The 12,518-nt window shown below is 43.5% G+C and overlaps 1 protein-coding gene across 2 annotated transcripts in view; it reads left to right on the top strand.

Moving 5' to 3' along the window:
- NEK11 (NIMA related kinase 11) overlaps positions 1-12,518 on the top strand; it is a 286,909-nt gene that overhangs the window by 208,354 nt on the left and 66,037 nt on the right. For both annotated transcript variants that reach the window (XM_018051495.1, XM_018051486.1), the window contains one exon: positions 11,257-11,317. In XM_018051495.1, coding sequence (XP_017906984.1) covers positions 11,257-11,317 — 61 coding nt within the window. The remainder of the gene's footprint in view (positions 1-11,256; positions 11,318-12,518) is intronic.

Here is a 12,518-nt window from a genome sequence, read left to right as displayed (position 1 = left end):
TGAGATCACAGTTTAGGTGTCATTCCTTCCAGGTAACAGGCCTCTGTAGACTCAGCTTATGTTGCTGAAAGGAGTGACTTTGATGTTACAGTTTTCACCCCAACCCCATACCAGCCCTCATCGGCATAGTCATTCCCCCTTCCCTCTCTGCCATTTCTGGTCCAGGGTAAAGCACAGTGCATTGCTGGTCAGATGGGGGCCAGCAAAACCTTGCTCTTGTCAGGACACAGCACAGCAGGCTTTGCAGAAGGCTGTAGTCCCTCCATCTTTTTAATTAGATCCATTCTTGTGTTCAAGGTCATACCTACCCCTCTAGCCCTAACACCAAAGCACAGAGGGCAAAGGGAGGTGATAGATGGATTACGACAGAGCACACATGCAGAAGGGCAGATCTATGTGGTCCTTCTAGGGTGCTGGAGGCCTCTGCCACCTCCTTGTTGATGGTCACCGAGGTGCACAGGTGGGTGGGGGGTGAGGGCCCAGTGGCCTGCATGGCGCTTGGCTGCTGCATGTTCCTGAGGCCAGGGTGAGAGTGGTATAGAGGTGTGTGCTGGTTTGCACAGAGCTGACTGACTTGAAGTGGCACCTTCAGGGCTTTTCTCTCCACCCTCTCCCCGCACCCCTGCATACACACCAATTCCCGTCCCTCTCTGCCGTCAGAGCTGGGATCCCTGACCATAGGAGAATCTGCAAAGAATGAAAATCCTCCTAAACAGCCCTCTCAAACAAAAGGTCCATCCCAGGTCCATCTCACTATTTTGTGATTGAATTACGCAGAGAAATTTAATTTTCTTTCCTCAATAAGTTTTTACATCTGGAAAGCATCTGGGTGTTCAGTCTGGGAGGAAGTGGGTGTGGCACATCTGGGATGTTGTTGGAGGTGCTGTCCTTCCATTAACCTGCTGACCTGGGAGCTCATGGGTCCATGTCATATCAGAGAAAGCGACAAGTCTTAGTGAAGAATAAACAGCCACCTCAGCTCACCTGGCCCCGCACTAAGTCCTTTCTGTGCTTTGTCCCATGTTGTGCTCACCAGCACTGTCTAGGAGTAGGTTTCCTCATCTGCCAAATGAGGAAACTTAAAGTAGAAAGAATAACCAATTTCCTAGGTCACTCAGTGTACTGGAGAGCTGGAATTCAAACCAGCAAGCACCCTGTATCCACTAGACATTCTGAGTGAGCACAGCACTTACTGGAGAAGCTGGCAAAGGAGACGATGAGGAAATGCTGGGGACCCAGCTTTGGATGTGTGAAAATGGAGCATCTGATGATTTAAAATTATGTTCAAAACACAGGGCCAAGTTCCCACTTCCTCTGTGGGGTTTATATAGGAAGAGAGCTAGAAATGGAGTCAGAAACAGGAAGCTGCAATGAGGCAGTGTGTGCCTCGAGGTCCCTTTTGGAACACGAACATTCTTTCTCTTTCTGCTCCAGGAAACCTCCTCCAACTGCAGGACTTTCTCCCATGGACTCTTGGGCTGTGATGTGTGAAGAGACAAAGCTTGTGAGCTGTTGGGAGGGAGGGGAGTGGTGGGGGCAGCCCCCTCCAGCTGCTGGAACCGGGAACAAGGCAGTAGGGGAGCACCCTCCTAACCAGCTCCTTAAACCCCGCTGCCCGTGGTCCTGGTGGGCTTCGTGGCACCACTCTGTCAGTCCTGTTTCCTTTTTTCTTCTCTCCACTCTTTACATTTCCAACTATAACCCAGAATATCTGACGAGTAGTTCTGTAATGAATTCCCATGCGTGTCTGTGAAACCCTAAAGCAACCGCGGATGCTGACTTGCCGCAAACCTGACGCTGACAAGCAGCAGTGCAGCTAGGAGGCTTTGATGATGTGGAGGGAACACGTGAAGTGTGGACACCCTGACAGTCATGTCCAGCTGTCCCCAGTGCAGTGACAGAGGCATCCCGTGTTTCAGGAGCTGGGTGGGGCGGGGGAGGGGGCTTGTTTGCAGTTTAAGCTTTGCAGATGTGGCTCTATACAAACTACAGTATTTGGGGTTGCCTCTAAGAACTGAAGATAAAAATGTAAGATGCTGTGTAGCTCTAGTTTAGTATAAACCTTATAACTATATTTTTACTATTGTGTCCTATTAAGATCATCCAGATGAGAATATTTTTAAGATGACCCAGCAATCCCATTGCTGGGCATACACACCGAGGAAACCAGAATTGAAAGAGACACATGTACCCCAATGTTCATCGCAGCACTGTTTATAATAGCCAGGACATGGAAACAACCTAGATGTCCATCAGCAGATGAATGGATAAGAAAGCTGTGGTACATATACACAATGGAGTATTACTCAGCTATTAAAAAGAATACATTTGAATCAGTTCTGATGAGATGGATGAAACTGGAGCTGATTATACAGAGTGAAGTAAGCCAGAAAGAAAAACACCAATACAGTATACTAACACATATATATGGAATTTAGAAAGATGGCAATGATGACCCTGTATGCAAGACAGCAAAAGAGACACAGATGTGTAGAGCAGACTTTTGGACTCAGAGGGAGAGGAAGAGGGTGGGATGATTTGGGAGAATGGCACTGAAACATGTATACTATCATGTAAGAAATGAATCGCCAGTCTACGTCCGATGCAGGATACAGGATGCTTGGGGCTGGTGCACGGGGATGACCCAGAGAGATATTATAGGGAGGGAGGTGGGAGGGGGGTTCATGTTTGGGAATGCATGTACACCCGTGGTGGATTCATGTCAATGTATGGCAAAACCGATACAGTATTGCAAAGTAAAATAAAGTAAAAATAAAAATTTAAAAAAAATTTACAGTTAAAAAAAAAAAAAGAATTTGGTCCATTGTGCCTATCCAGGTATCAGATTCCAACAAAATATTGCTCAGAGGAAACCTTCCTGGATTGCTTTATGAGATTTTTATGTTTTCTAGGAGGCAGAATCCTCTCATTTTATGTGTACATACATATATAGTTGTGGCCAAGGTGCATAAATCTGTGATTCAGATAATAAGGGGTCCAGTTCCTGGGTCTATAGGAATCTATAGGATCACAGAATCTGTAGAAAAAAAAATAACATGGGTTCTGCCAGAATGTGAAACTGGGAGGATTAGTGAACCTGTTCCAGAGGGGACAAGCCACAAAGCCAGGAAAGCCTGGGAGACCAGCGAGCGCAAGCCTCAGTTGTGCTGAGAAAGCAGCCTGCTGCTCATGTATCCCACATGTGGCTTTCACCTCTTGAAAGCTGTGTGTCCCCTCAGTGCCTGAGAGTGTACACCCCATGGTGGCCACAGGGGACAAAAGCTTGTAGCAATGGCTTCAACCTACAGAGGGGCCATCATCTGAAAGGTGATGTTCTTCATCTGGGGCCATTTGGGAGGCTGCAACAGAAATTTTCCCAGAAGGCTCATGACAGGGATTTCACCAAAGGAAGTTCTAGTTTGTGCGGAGCCTGTGAGGTCATGTCTGTCTCTGGGGTTACCTCAGAGGCAGACGGAAAATAGCCTTATCATAGAACAGCTGGGAGCCAAGAAGAAAAGGCAGATGGAAGCAGAAGATACACAGTCCACTGGCCTGGAATGAAGCTTTGCAAATAAACACCTCTGAAAGAATTCAGTGGGAGAAATGTGTCCAAAGTTTTGGCAGGATTGAGAAGCTATGAATTTAGGTAAAATCTGCTGGTGAGGTAGAAACAGAGGAATATTTTATTTGACTACGTTGCCTTGATGTTTGCTTTTCTTTCATCAGCATATTCACAAAGGGTTTATTGGTTGCCAGCTCTGAGCTCAGAATGACTCAACAGGCACGGTCCCTGCCCTCATGGAGCAAATACTAACAAACAAAGCTTTAATTGTATCCTTGGGTAAGTGTCTCAAAAGAAACAGGCACTGTGATATGTCGACTGGATTGGTGGCAGAAACAAACTCAATTCAAACAGGGGGATCTCCGAGCAGGTGACCTACAGTTGAGGTCTGAGGGATGAGAAGGACAATCATGTCGTATGTGAGGCAAGAGCACTGTCACCCAATGAGAAGGCCTCAAAGTGGGAAAGATCTTACATGGCTGGAGCACTGTTAGTCAGAGAAGCGGAAAGAGATGATATTGGAGGAATGAGCAGGAGCTAAGTTATACAGGTTGTGGCCAGCTGTGAGGGGATTTTATTCTGTACATAGTGACAAAGTCGTGGCTATTGTGAAGGAAATGGATTAAAGCAACACCAAGGCGGAGGCAGAGAGTCAAGTAAGGAGGCCATGCAGGCTCCAGGCAAGAAGTGGACTTGAGCTCTGGTAGTTGTTGGGTTTTTATTTGTTTGATTTTGATGTGTGTCTCAACTTGGCTTGTGTAATCCAACCAGCATGGAAAACATTGATCAGAGGAGTTGATGGGGGAATGTACTGCTGAAAGACCAATGAGTCACTAGGGTACTGGCAAGAATACCCCTGGGGTGTGGAATGGATTACCTATCTGAAATGGTGGGTTGAGGCCATATCTGTCTCCCTCAACTTTGTACACATCAGTACATAACTGGCATTTAATACACATCACCTGAACTGAACAAAGCTAAATAATGAAATGGCTTTGTGTGAGTATATACGTTCATGTGTGTGTGAACTAAATTACCACAACTCAAGTGAAAGCTCTAAAGTGAGGAGATACTCTGGATTATTTAGTCAGACAGAACTGGCTGATAATTAAATGAGGAACTGTGATTTTTCCAGCTCTGTGACAATATCACTTGATTTCCTCCTCTGGTATGCCTGCTATTAGAAATGAATGCCTCTGCTGAAGCACAAGTATCCTGAGATAATTTATAAGCCTTATCAATCATCTTTGTATTAATGAAGCTATCATATCTTTTCTTGAAGGAAAGGACATTTAATAGGAAGGAAGTTGAAAAAAGTATGAAGACATTAAAACTGATTATGGAGAAAATAAACTGCTCAGAATGGCTGGAATGTGAAGAAAAGGGCCAGAGCAGAGAAAGAGGGGGTTTCCTAATGTTCACACTCTTTGACTCACTAATTTCATTTCTGAACAGTAACCTAAAGCAATAACAGCAAACATGGGGCAAAGATAGACATTGCAATATTATTTATGAAAAAAAATGAAAGCAATCTAGATGTACAATAACAGGGCATAGAGAAATAAATTCATACGGCTTTAGAGCAGTAGTGTATAGCTATTAAAATTATGTTTCTGAAGAATTTTTAATAACATAGGATGAAAATCCAAACAAAGGTGTATGTGTGTCTGTGTATTCTATGTATACCATACATATATATTATAATCTCAAATAGCTAATAAATCTACCTAGAAAAGACCATGTATATATTTTTGTGGATGTGTATGTTTACATTATGGAATTTGGGGTATGTATTTTTCTTTTTCCAGATTAAAAATAAATATGGATTATTAGAGAATATATTATAACAACTACCCTTTCCACTTAGAGGGTATCTTCCTAGAGGCTCAGCTGGTAAAAAATCTGCCTGCAATGCAGGAGACCCGGGTTTGATCCCTTGGTTGGGAAGATCCCCCGGAGAAGGGAATGGCTACCCACTCCAGTATTCTTGTCTGGAGAATTCCATGGACAGAGGAGCCTGGCGGGCTAGAGTCCGTGGGGTCACAAGAGTTGGACACAACTAACTTTTACTTCTGCTTAGAAGAAATTTCTAATTTATTAACCAAATTACCGCATCTGTTTCTGAAACAAATCTGGGTGTTTGACTGAACTTGAATCTGTGGGAGAGTTTTTCAGAGCTGAATCTTAAAAGATGTTCCTCAAGCCTCTAAGGCATGATCTCATTAGAGAGGTTGATGGTTAGTAGGGAAGGAGACTTGAAAAATATCTAAGGAACCATTGGTCAGCAGGGAGCACTTAGGTTTTTTCAACAGCATTTGAAAATGAGATTCCTAGCACTTGGCTGGTGATACCATGATGTGGCTCCTAGGGAGACACAAGTGCTCCACAGGCCACTGAGCTTAGGCAGAGATCAATTTAAACTGTGAAGCAAGGAGAAGATTTAGAATTTCCAATCAGCAGCATAATTCCTGCATTGCGCCAGCCATGATATATTACCAAAAGGTCTTTTTCATGACTGCAATTCTTGCTGAGTCCAAACACGGTACAGACCCAAGAAACATGGAGTTCATTTCCATTTCCCCCTTTTTCTCATGGGGTGAGTGTATTTCAATTGAGATCATTCGTGTTCATTAAATGATAATTTCCAGAACACTAGGAACGAGCTGATTGCCACATTAAATTGTACTACAGTAAAACAAGCTCTTTAACGCCTTTCCTAAACTACTATGTGAAAAATGCAGAACCTGAAATTTGTAATAAATTGTCTCCTTGTCAAAATAGACAAAATTTCATTCTAATATTAAAAGATGTAAGTGTTAGTTGCTCAGTCGTGTCCAACTCTTTGCAATGCCATGGACTGTAGTCTGCCAGGCTTCTTTGTCCATAGGATCCTCCAGGCAAGAGTGCTGGAGTAGGCTGCCATTCCTTTCACCTGGGGCTCTTTCTGACCCAGGAATTGAACCCAGGTCTCCTGCATTGCAGGCAGATTCTGTACCATATGAGCCACCAGGGAAGCCATTTATAACCATTAGTATTGTTTATGTTGATCCTTAGGCTTTTCCAGATTTGACCAGTAGAGAAAATATGTATGTGGAGAGAGATGGACATAGGTTGGTTTGTCTCAACCAGGGGAGATTTGCCCTTTGTAGGCATTTGGCATTGTCCAGGGACATTTTTGGTTTTCCAATTTCAGAATCAAAGGAAGGGCTGATGGGAGTGTCTTACTGGCATCAGGTGGTCAAGGGGAGGGATGTTGCTAAAACTAAACATCTCTCGGTGCACTAACCAGAATTGTCCAGCTCAAATGTGAGTAGTGCCTGGTTGAGAAACTTTGATGTAAGTGGATAGATGGAGTGATAACATAAGTATGGTAGAGCAGTGACATCAGGGAAAAAAGGTAAGTGGGAGTTTTCACACTATTTTTCAAGTTTCCTGTAAGTCTGAAAATATTTCAAAATTTTACAAAGTTTTCAATAGGTACTGGCACCTTAAACTGTAATACCCTGTTCTGCAGCCTAGAGATAGAAAATGATGTGTCTCTTGTTGAGAATGAAGGTTCAGCTTGGTCATTGCCCATGACCTCTGGCATTGCAGTCTCCAGGGGCAGGAAGGGAAGTCAGCAAAAGTCCCAAGTGCCCACAGGGATCATGGCTGGATTTGGTTACTCTGCTATGAGACATCATGCCCCTTGGGTTGAGGCCATATTTAGATGATCATTGTTGTTCTGCTTAAACTGCTCTTTCCATCTGGAGTCAGAGGCTGCTAATGAAGAGCCCACCCCTCCCACCTCTCCCTCTTTAGCTACATCTTATTTCCAGGCTATACCCTGTTATATATATATATATCCCAAGGAATTGTTCTTAGGTCTTCTCTTGAGTCAATACCCTAGTTTCTCCAACAACGTCATGAGCTCCTCTGGGTTAAGAACCCCAGTTTCTACTCTGTGCACATATAATGGAATGGCTAGGAGGTCAGGCCCTGGAAATACTGCCTGTTGCACGTCTAAAGAGTTGCATGAACTTGATGCTATTATGGAACCAGGTTTGTGCCTCAGTTTTCTCAACTGTTAAATGGGGAGAAAAATAGCAAACCTGGTAGAGTTTAAATTAATTGATTTCATTAGAGTTTAATTAATTAAGCTGGTACAACAATGGCAGATATTAATACCTTAATTAAAGTTAGTATTCATTCATCCATCTATAGTATTAGAGTTATTTCTTTCTGCCCTCCCCACCCCCATGAGCAGCGCTCCTAACTTCTGTGTTGGGAAGATGTGATTGATGTGTCCAGTCATTTGGGTGCTTCCTGCAGTCCTGTCTCTGGTTCTTGCTGTGTCTGTTGCATTGGTTCAACTCAGTGCTTCCAAGACTTTTCATGCTGTGAGTGAGTGAGCACAGTGAGTGTCTCTGTCATGTGTCCATCCTGTCCTCTTCTACTGAACTCTCTTTCTGACTGTGTATTTCCAGTGAGCCATATACTATAGTAAAGGCTTTGTATTACTTCATGTGTCTCATAAGAGCCCTGAAATGGAAACTGTAATTCTCATCACTTTAATTAAGGAAACTGAGGCTTGGAGGGGTTAACTTGACCAGGCCACAGGATTAAGAAGCAGCATGCTTTCAAAAACCTCCATTCCTCCATGTCCCCAGGAATGAAATACTTTGAGTAGGGGAGAACCCAGAGTTCAGGCCATTCTTCTGTTTTCCTTCCTTGCAAATCACAGAAGTTGAGGTGACCCAAACAGATGAGACTTAGTGTTTGCCATATGCCAGGGTCTGTGCTGGTGCTGGGATATAAATGTAGAAAATACAGTGTTTGGTCAGTGACCTCAAAGTCCTACTTCAGTTATCTTTCACTGTACAACAAAATGCCCTGAAACTTAGTGGCTTGAAATATGATATCTTGTTTCTAATGACTCTGTGTTTCCAGGGCTGCATGTGACAGCTCTTCTGCTCCATGTGATGCTGAGTCCCTCCTGAGGCTACATGTAGCTGAGAACTTGTCTTGGGGGTCCACAGTGGCCTTACTCCTATGGCCAACGGTGGTGCTAGCTGTTGGCTGGGGGGTCTCTGTTTTCCTCCTGTGGCTTTTCATGTTCCAAGGGCTCTCCTTAGGGGATCTCTCCAGGAAGACAACCTGGACTTCTTTATGTGGTTGGTGGCTGCCAAGAGTACAAAACAGAAGCTACATGCCTCATGAAGCCTAGTTGTAGAAGTCACAGCATTACTTCTGCATCTTTCTGTGGCCCAAAAGCAAGCTACGGGCCCAGCCACAGGGGTGACAGAAGATCGCCCCCTCTTGATGTGAGGAACGGCATAGAAGCACAGGGATGGGAGGGTGGTTGCAGCCACTTTGAAAGCAATCTACCATGCTTTTCTTGTGCATATGGCCCAGATGCACAGGAAAATAGGGTTTGAGAGCTGGAAGGCTCTTTAACCATCATCTGATTTAGCCTCTAATATCACAAGCTGGAATCAAGATTGCCCAGAGAAATATCAGTACCCTCAGACATGCCACTCTAATGGCAGAAAGTGAAGAGGAACTAAAGAGCTTCTTGATGAGGGTAAGAGAAGAGAGCGAAAAGCCTGGCTTAAAACTCAACATTCAAAAAACTAAGATCACGGCATCCAGTCCTATCACTTCATGGCAAATAGATGGGGGAAAAGTGGAAACAACGTCAGATTTTATTTTCTTGGGCCCCCAAATCACTGTGGATGTTGACTGAAGACATGAAATTCAAAGATGCTTGCTCCTTGGAAGGAAAGCTATGACAAATGTAGACAGCATATTAAAAAGCAGAGACATCACTTTGCCAACAAAGATCTGTAGAGTCAAAGCTGTAGTTTTTCCAGTAGTCATGTATGGATGTGAGAGATGGATCATAAAGAAGGCTGAGTGCTGAAGAATTGATGCTTTTGAACTGTGGTGTTGGAGAAGACTCTTGAGAGTCCCTGGGACAGCAAAGAGATCAAACTAGTCAAAAGGTTGATTTCTAAAGGAAATCAACCCTGAATATTCATTGGAAGGACTGAAGCTGAAGCTGAAGCTCCAGTACTTTTGGCCACCTGATGCAAAGAGCTGACTCATTAGAAAAGACTCTCATGCTGGGAAAGTTTGAGGGCAAAAGGAAAAAGGAGAGGCAGAGGATGATAGTTAGATAATATCACCAACTCAATAGACATGAGTTTGAGCAAATTCTGGGAGATGGTGAAGGAGAGGGAAGCTTGGCATACTGCAGTCAGCAGGGTCACAAAGACTCAGACACAACTTAGCACCTGAAAAACAATAATCACAGATGCAGAAACTACAACCTGGGAAGTCAAGCTACTTGGCCTCGACCAGCACAGTCAGTGGAGCAGCCAGGCTTGGATCCAGCTTGTCTGGTTGGCACCATTACTTGCGTATGCAGATGTGTGCTTTGCTTTGCTTCCTGCAGAGGATGTCTCTGCCAAGTTCCTGTCTCAAGACTGCCCCTGTTAAGTCTGGAGACCACAAGAGTATAGAAGAAGGGAGGGACCTGTTTTTCTTACTTCTGTTTCTGTGCCTGATACCTGCCTCCCTGTTCCTGGGTTGCACACTGGGGTGTTCAATTAGTGCTTTGGCCTTGCTGACCAACACTCACCAGGGATACCTTCTTCATCACTCTTCTTTGATTTGAGAAAATGAAGCAATGCAGGGTTTTACCACATGCATAAAAAGTGGCTTCCCAACACCCACCACATGTTATAAAATGAAACCCAACACATTTACGTAATGTTATAGGGTAATCTATTATACTACAGGGCTTCCCTGGTGGCTTAGATGGTAAAGCGTCTGCCTGCAATGCAGGACACCTGGGTTTGATCTCAGGGTTGGAAAGATCCCCTGGAGAAGGAAATGGCAACCCAGTGCAGTACTCTTGCTTGAAAAATTATACTACAGTGCATTTTTCTAAAATCCACAGTTACTACGATATGAAATGTGTAGCTTGTTTTGAAATACAGTAGGTGAGCCATAAATTATTAATTTCTCTCAATATAACAAACCTGAAAATAATTAAGATCTTACATTCCCCTGATCATTATGATGCTGCTTTGGATATTTCCAGCCTTAGATGTTTATTTTGCACTAAAGATGGTATTTGTTATCAAGTACAGCTCTGGGATTCTCCCCCTCGAAATCCTCATGGGGGTGCTTGACTCTTATTGAGAGTTAAATAAGAAGTACAGTTCTTAGACTTATGACTCCTTGAAGACCGTGGATTTCCAAAGAAGAATGGTAGAGATGCTGTCTAGAAAAAAATGTTCACTTGATTTCTGTGGTATTTAGTATAGATTGAATGAAACCTTTTTCTCTTCATTATAAAGTATTTACCATTTTTATAGTTTAAATAATATTTATTATAAAAATTTACAAAAGACAGAAGCACACAAAGGAGAAAATAAATATATCCCCTTAACCGCACCTTATAGTCACACTGCTGTTAACATTTTTAGTGTATGCTCTTCCTATCAGAGAGGCAGACAGTAGACACTAATATATAGATTGCCATGAGAGAGAAGATGTGGCTACCCATATAGAGTCTTCTTTTCAAAAAACGCAATCATACAATAAGTTTGCAACTAGATTTTCGTGTGTTTTCTCTTGCCTGCATGTAGCGAGAACATTTTTCCACATTTACCCCCCAGAGAAATAAATCTCTCTTGTTCTGACAGGACAGTGATACTGAAGCTCTGGCCAGGTGTTTGGAGCATGTGCTGGGCTGCACCACTCTAGGTGAGTAAGTCTCTTCAGATTCCAAAATATACTGATACCTACTGAATCTACTGGAATATCCAACAAGTAGAAAGCTTAGATATTTAGTCTAACCTCCTCATTTGACAGATGAGACAGGCCAACAGAAGTTGAATGTCTGGCCCACGGGCCAGGAAATGCAAAGAAGAATTGTTTATCCTTGTTCAGTGACCCTGGGTGTCCAAGGGTGAAATCGTTAAATTCAGTGGTCCATTGTGATCCAGTGGTGGTCTGAGTGAGTGAGTGAAGTTGCTCAGTCATGTCCAACTCTTTGCGACCTCATGGACTGTAGCCCACCAGGCTTCTCTGTCCATGGAATTTTCCAGGCAAGAATACTGGAGTGGGTTGCCATTTCCTTCTCCAGGGGATCTTCCCAACCTAGGGATTGAACCTGGGTCTCCAGGATTGCAGGCAGATGCTTTACCCTCTGAGCCACCAGGGAAGTGGTGGTCTAGGAGGATGCAATAATAGGTTTACAGGTTTTCTGGGAGAGGAGTCTTTCTACCTCGCCGGTCCTGTAGAAACACTACGTTCATTCAAGCTGGAAGTATCATCATTCTGAAGGTCAGCCAATTACTGGAAGAGATTTGGTCTGAAAAACAGAGCTAAAATTTCTTTAGCATTGTTGGTCTTGAGGAATGGGATTGCTGTGCTTCAAAGATAAAACCCTATTTCTTATTTTCTTCCTTTTTTAACCCAACAAACCCAGCTGGGATCCCTTCCAGCACTGATGACAATTGTCACCTGACAGAAATAGGATATCAGAGGATGCAGTCTGCTGTCTGCAGGTTTCGCTTGCCCAGGTGGAACCTGCCCTGGATGGATGCGCCTTCAGCCCTGAGGGCCACCTGTATGCACTGTGCCAGGCCTTTGTGTGCAGGGGCTTGAGGGGCCCCAGGTTTTGTTATTCATGAGGGCTCAGTCTCTCAGGGATGCCAAGGGATAATTTTTATAGGTCCTGGGTGAAAAGTGGTAAGATCTTTTTTCTTTGAAATTTGATGGTGAATTTTTACTTAAAATTTTTTAATTGTGTGACCAAAAGCAGTCCCTTCAAAAGGAATCACATAAAGATGAAGTTTTCATGCGTGCCAGCATTCACAAATATTTTGTTAGGCGTGTATGCACAGTTTATAGCTTTTTATAGCTTCTTCTGCACCTGTATGTGAGAAGCCTCACTCATAAC

This window comes from Capra hircus, chromosome 1 (assembly GCF_001704415.2).
Source record: "Capra hircus breed San Clemente chromosome 1, ASM170441v1, whole genome shotgun sequence".
Taxonomy (NCBI): Eukaryota; Metazoa; Chordata; class Mammalia; order Artiodactyla; family Bovidae; genus Capra; species Capra hircus.
Note: the sequence above shows the minus strand (reverse complement) of the source record. Positions and strands in the feature narration are given on the sequence as shown.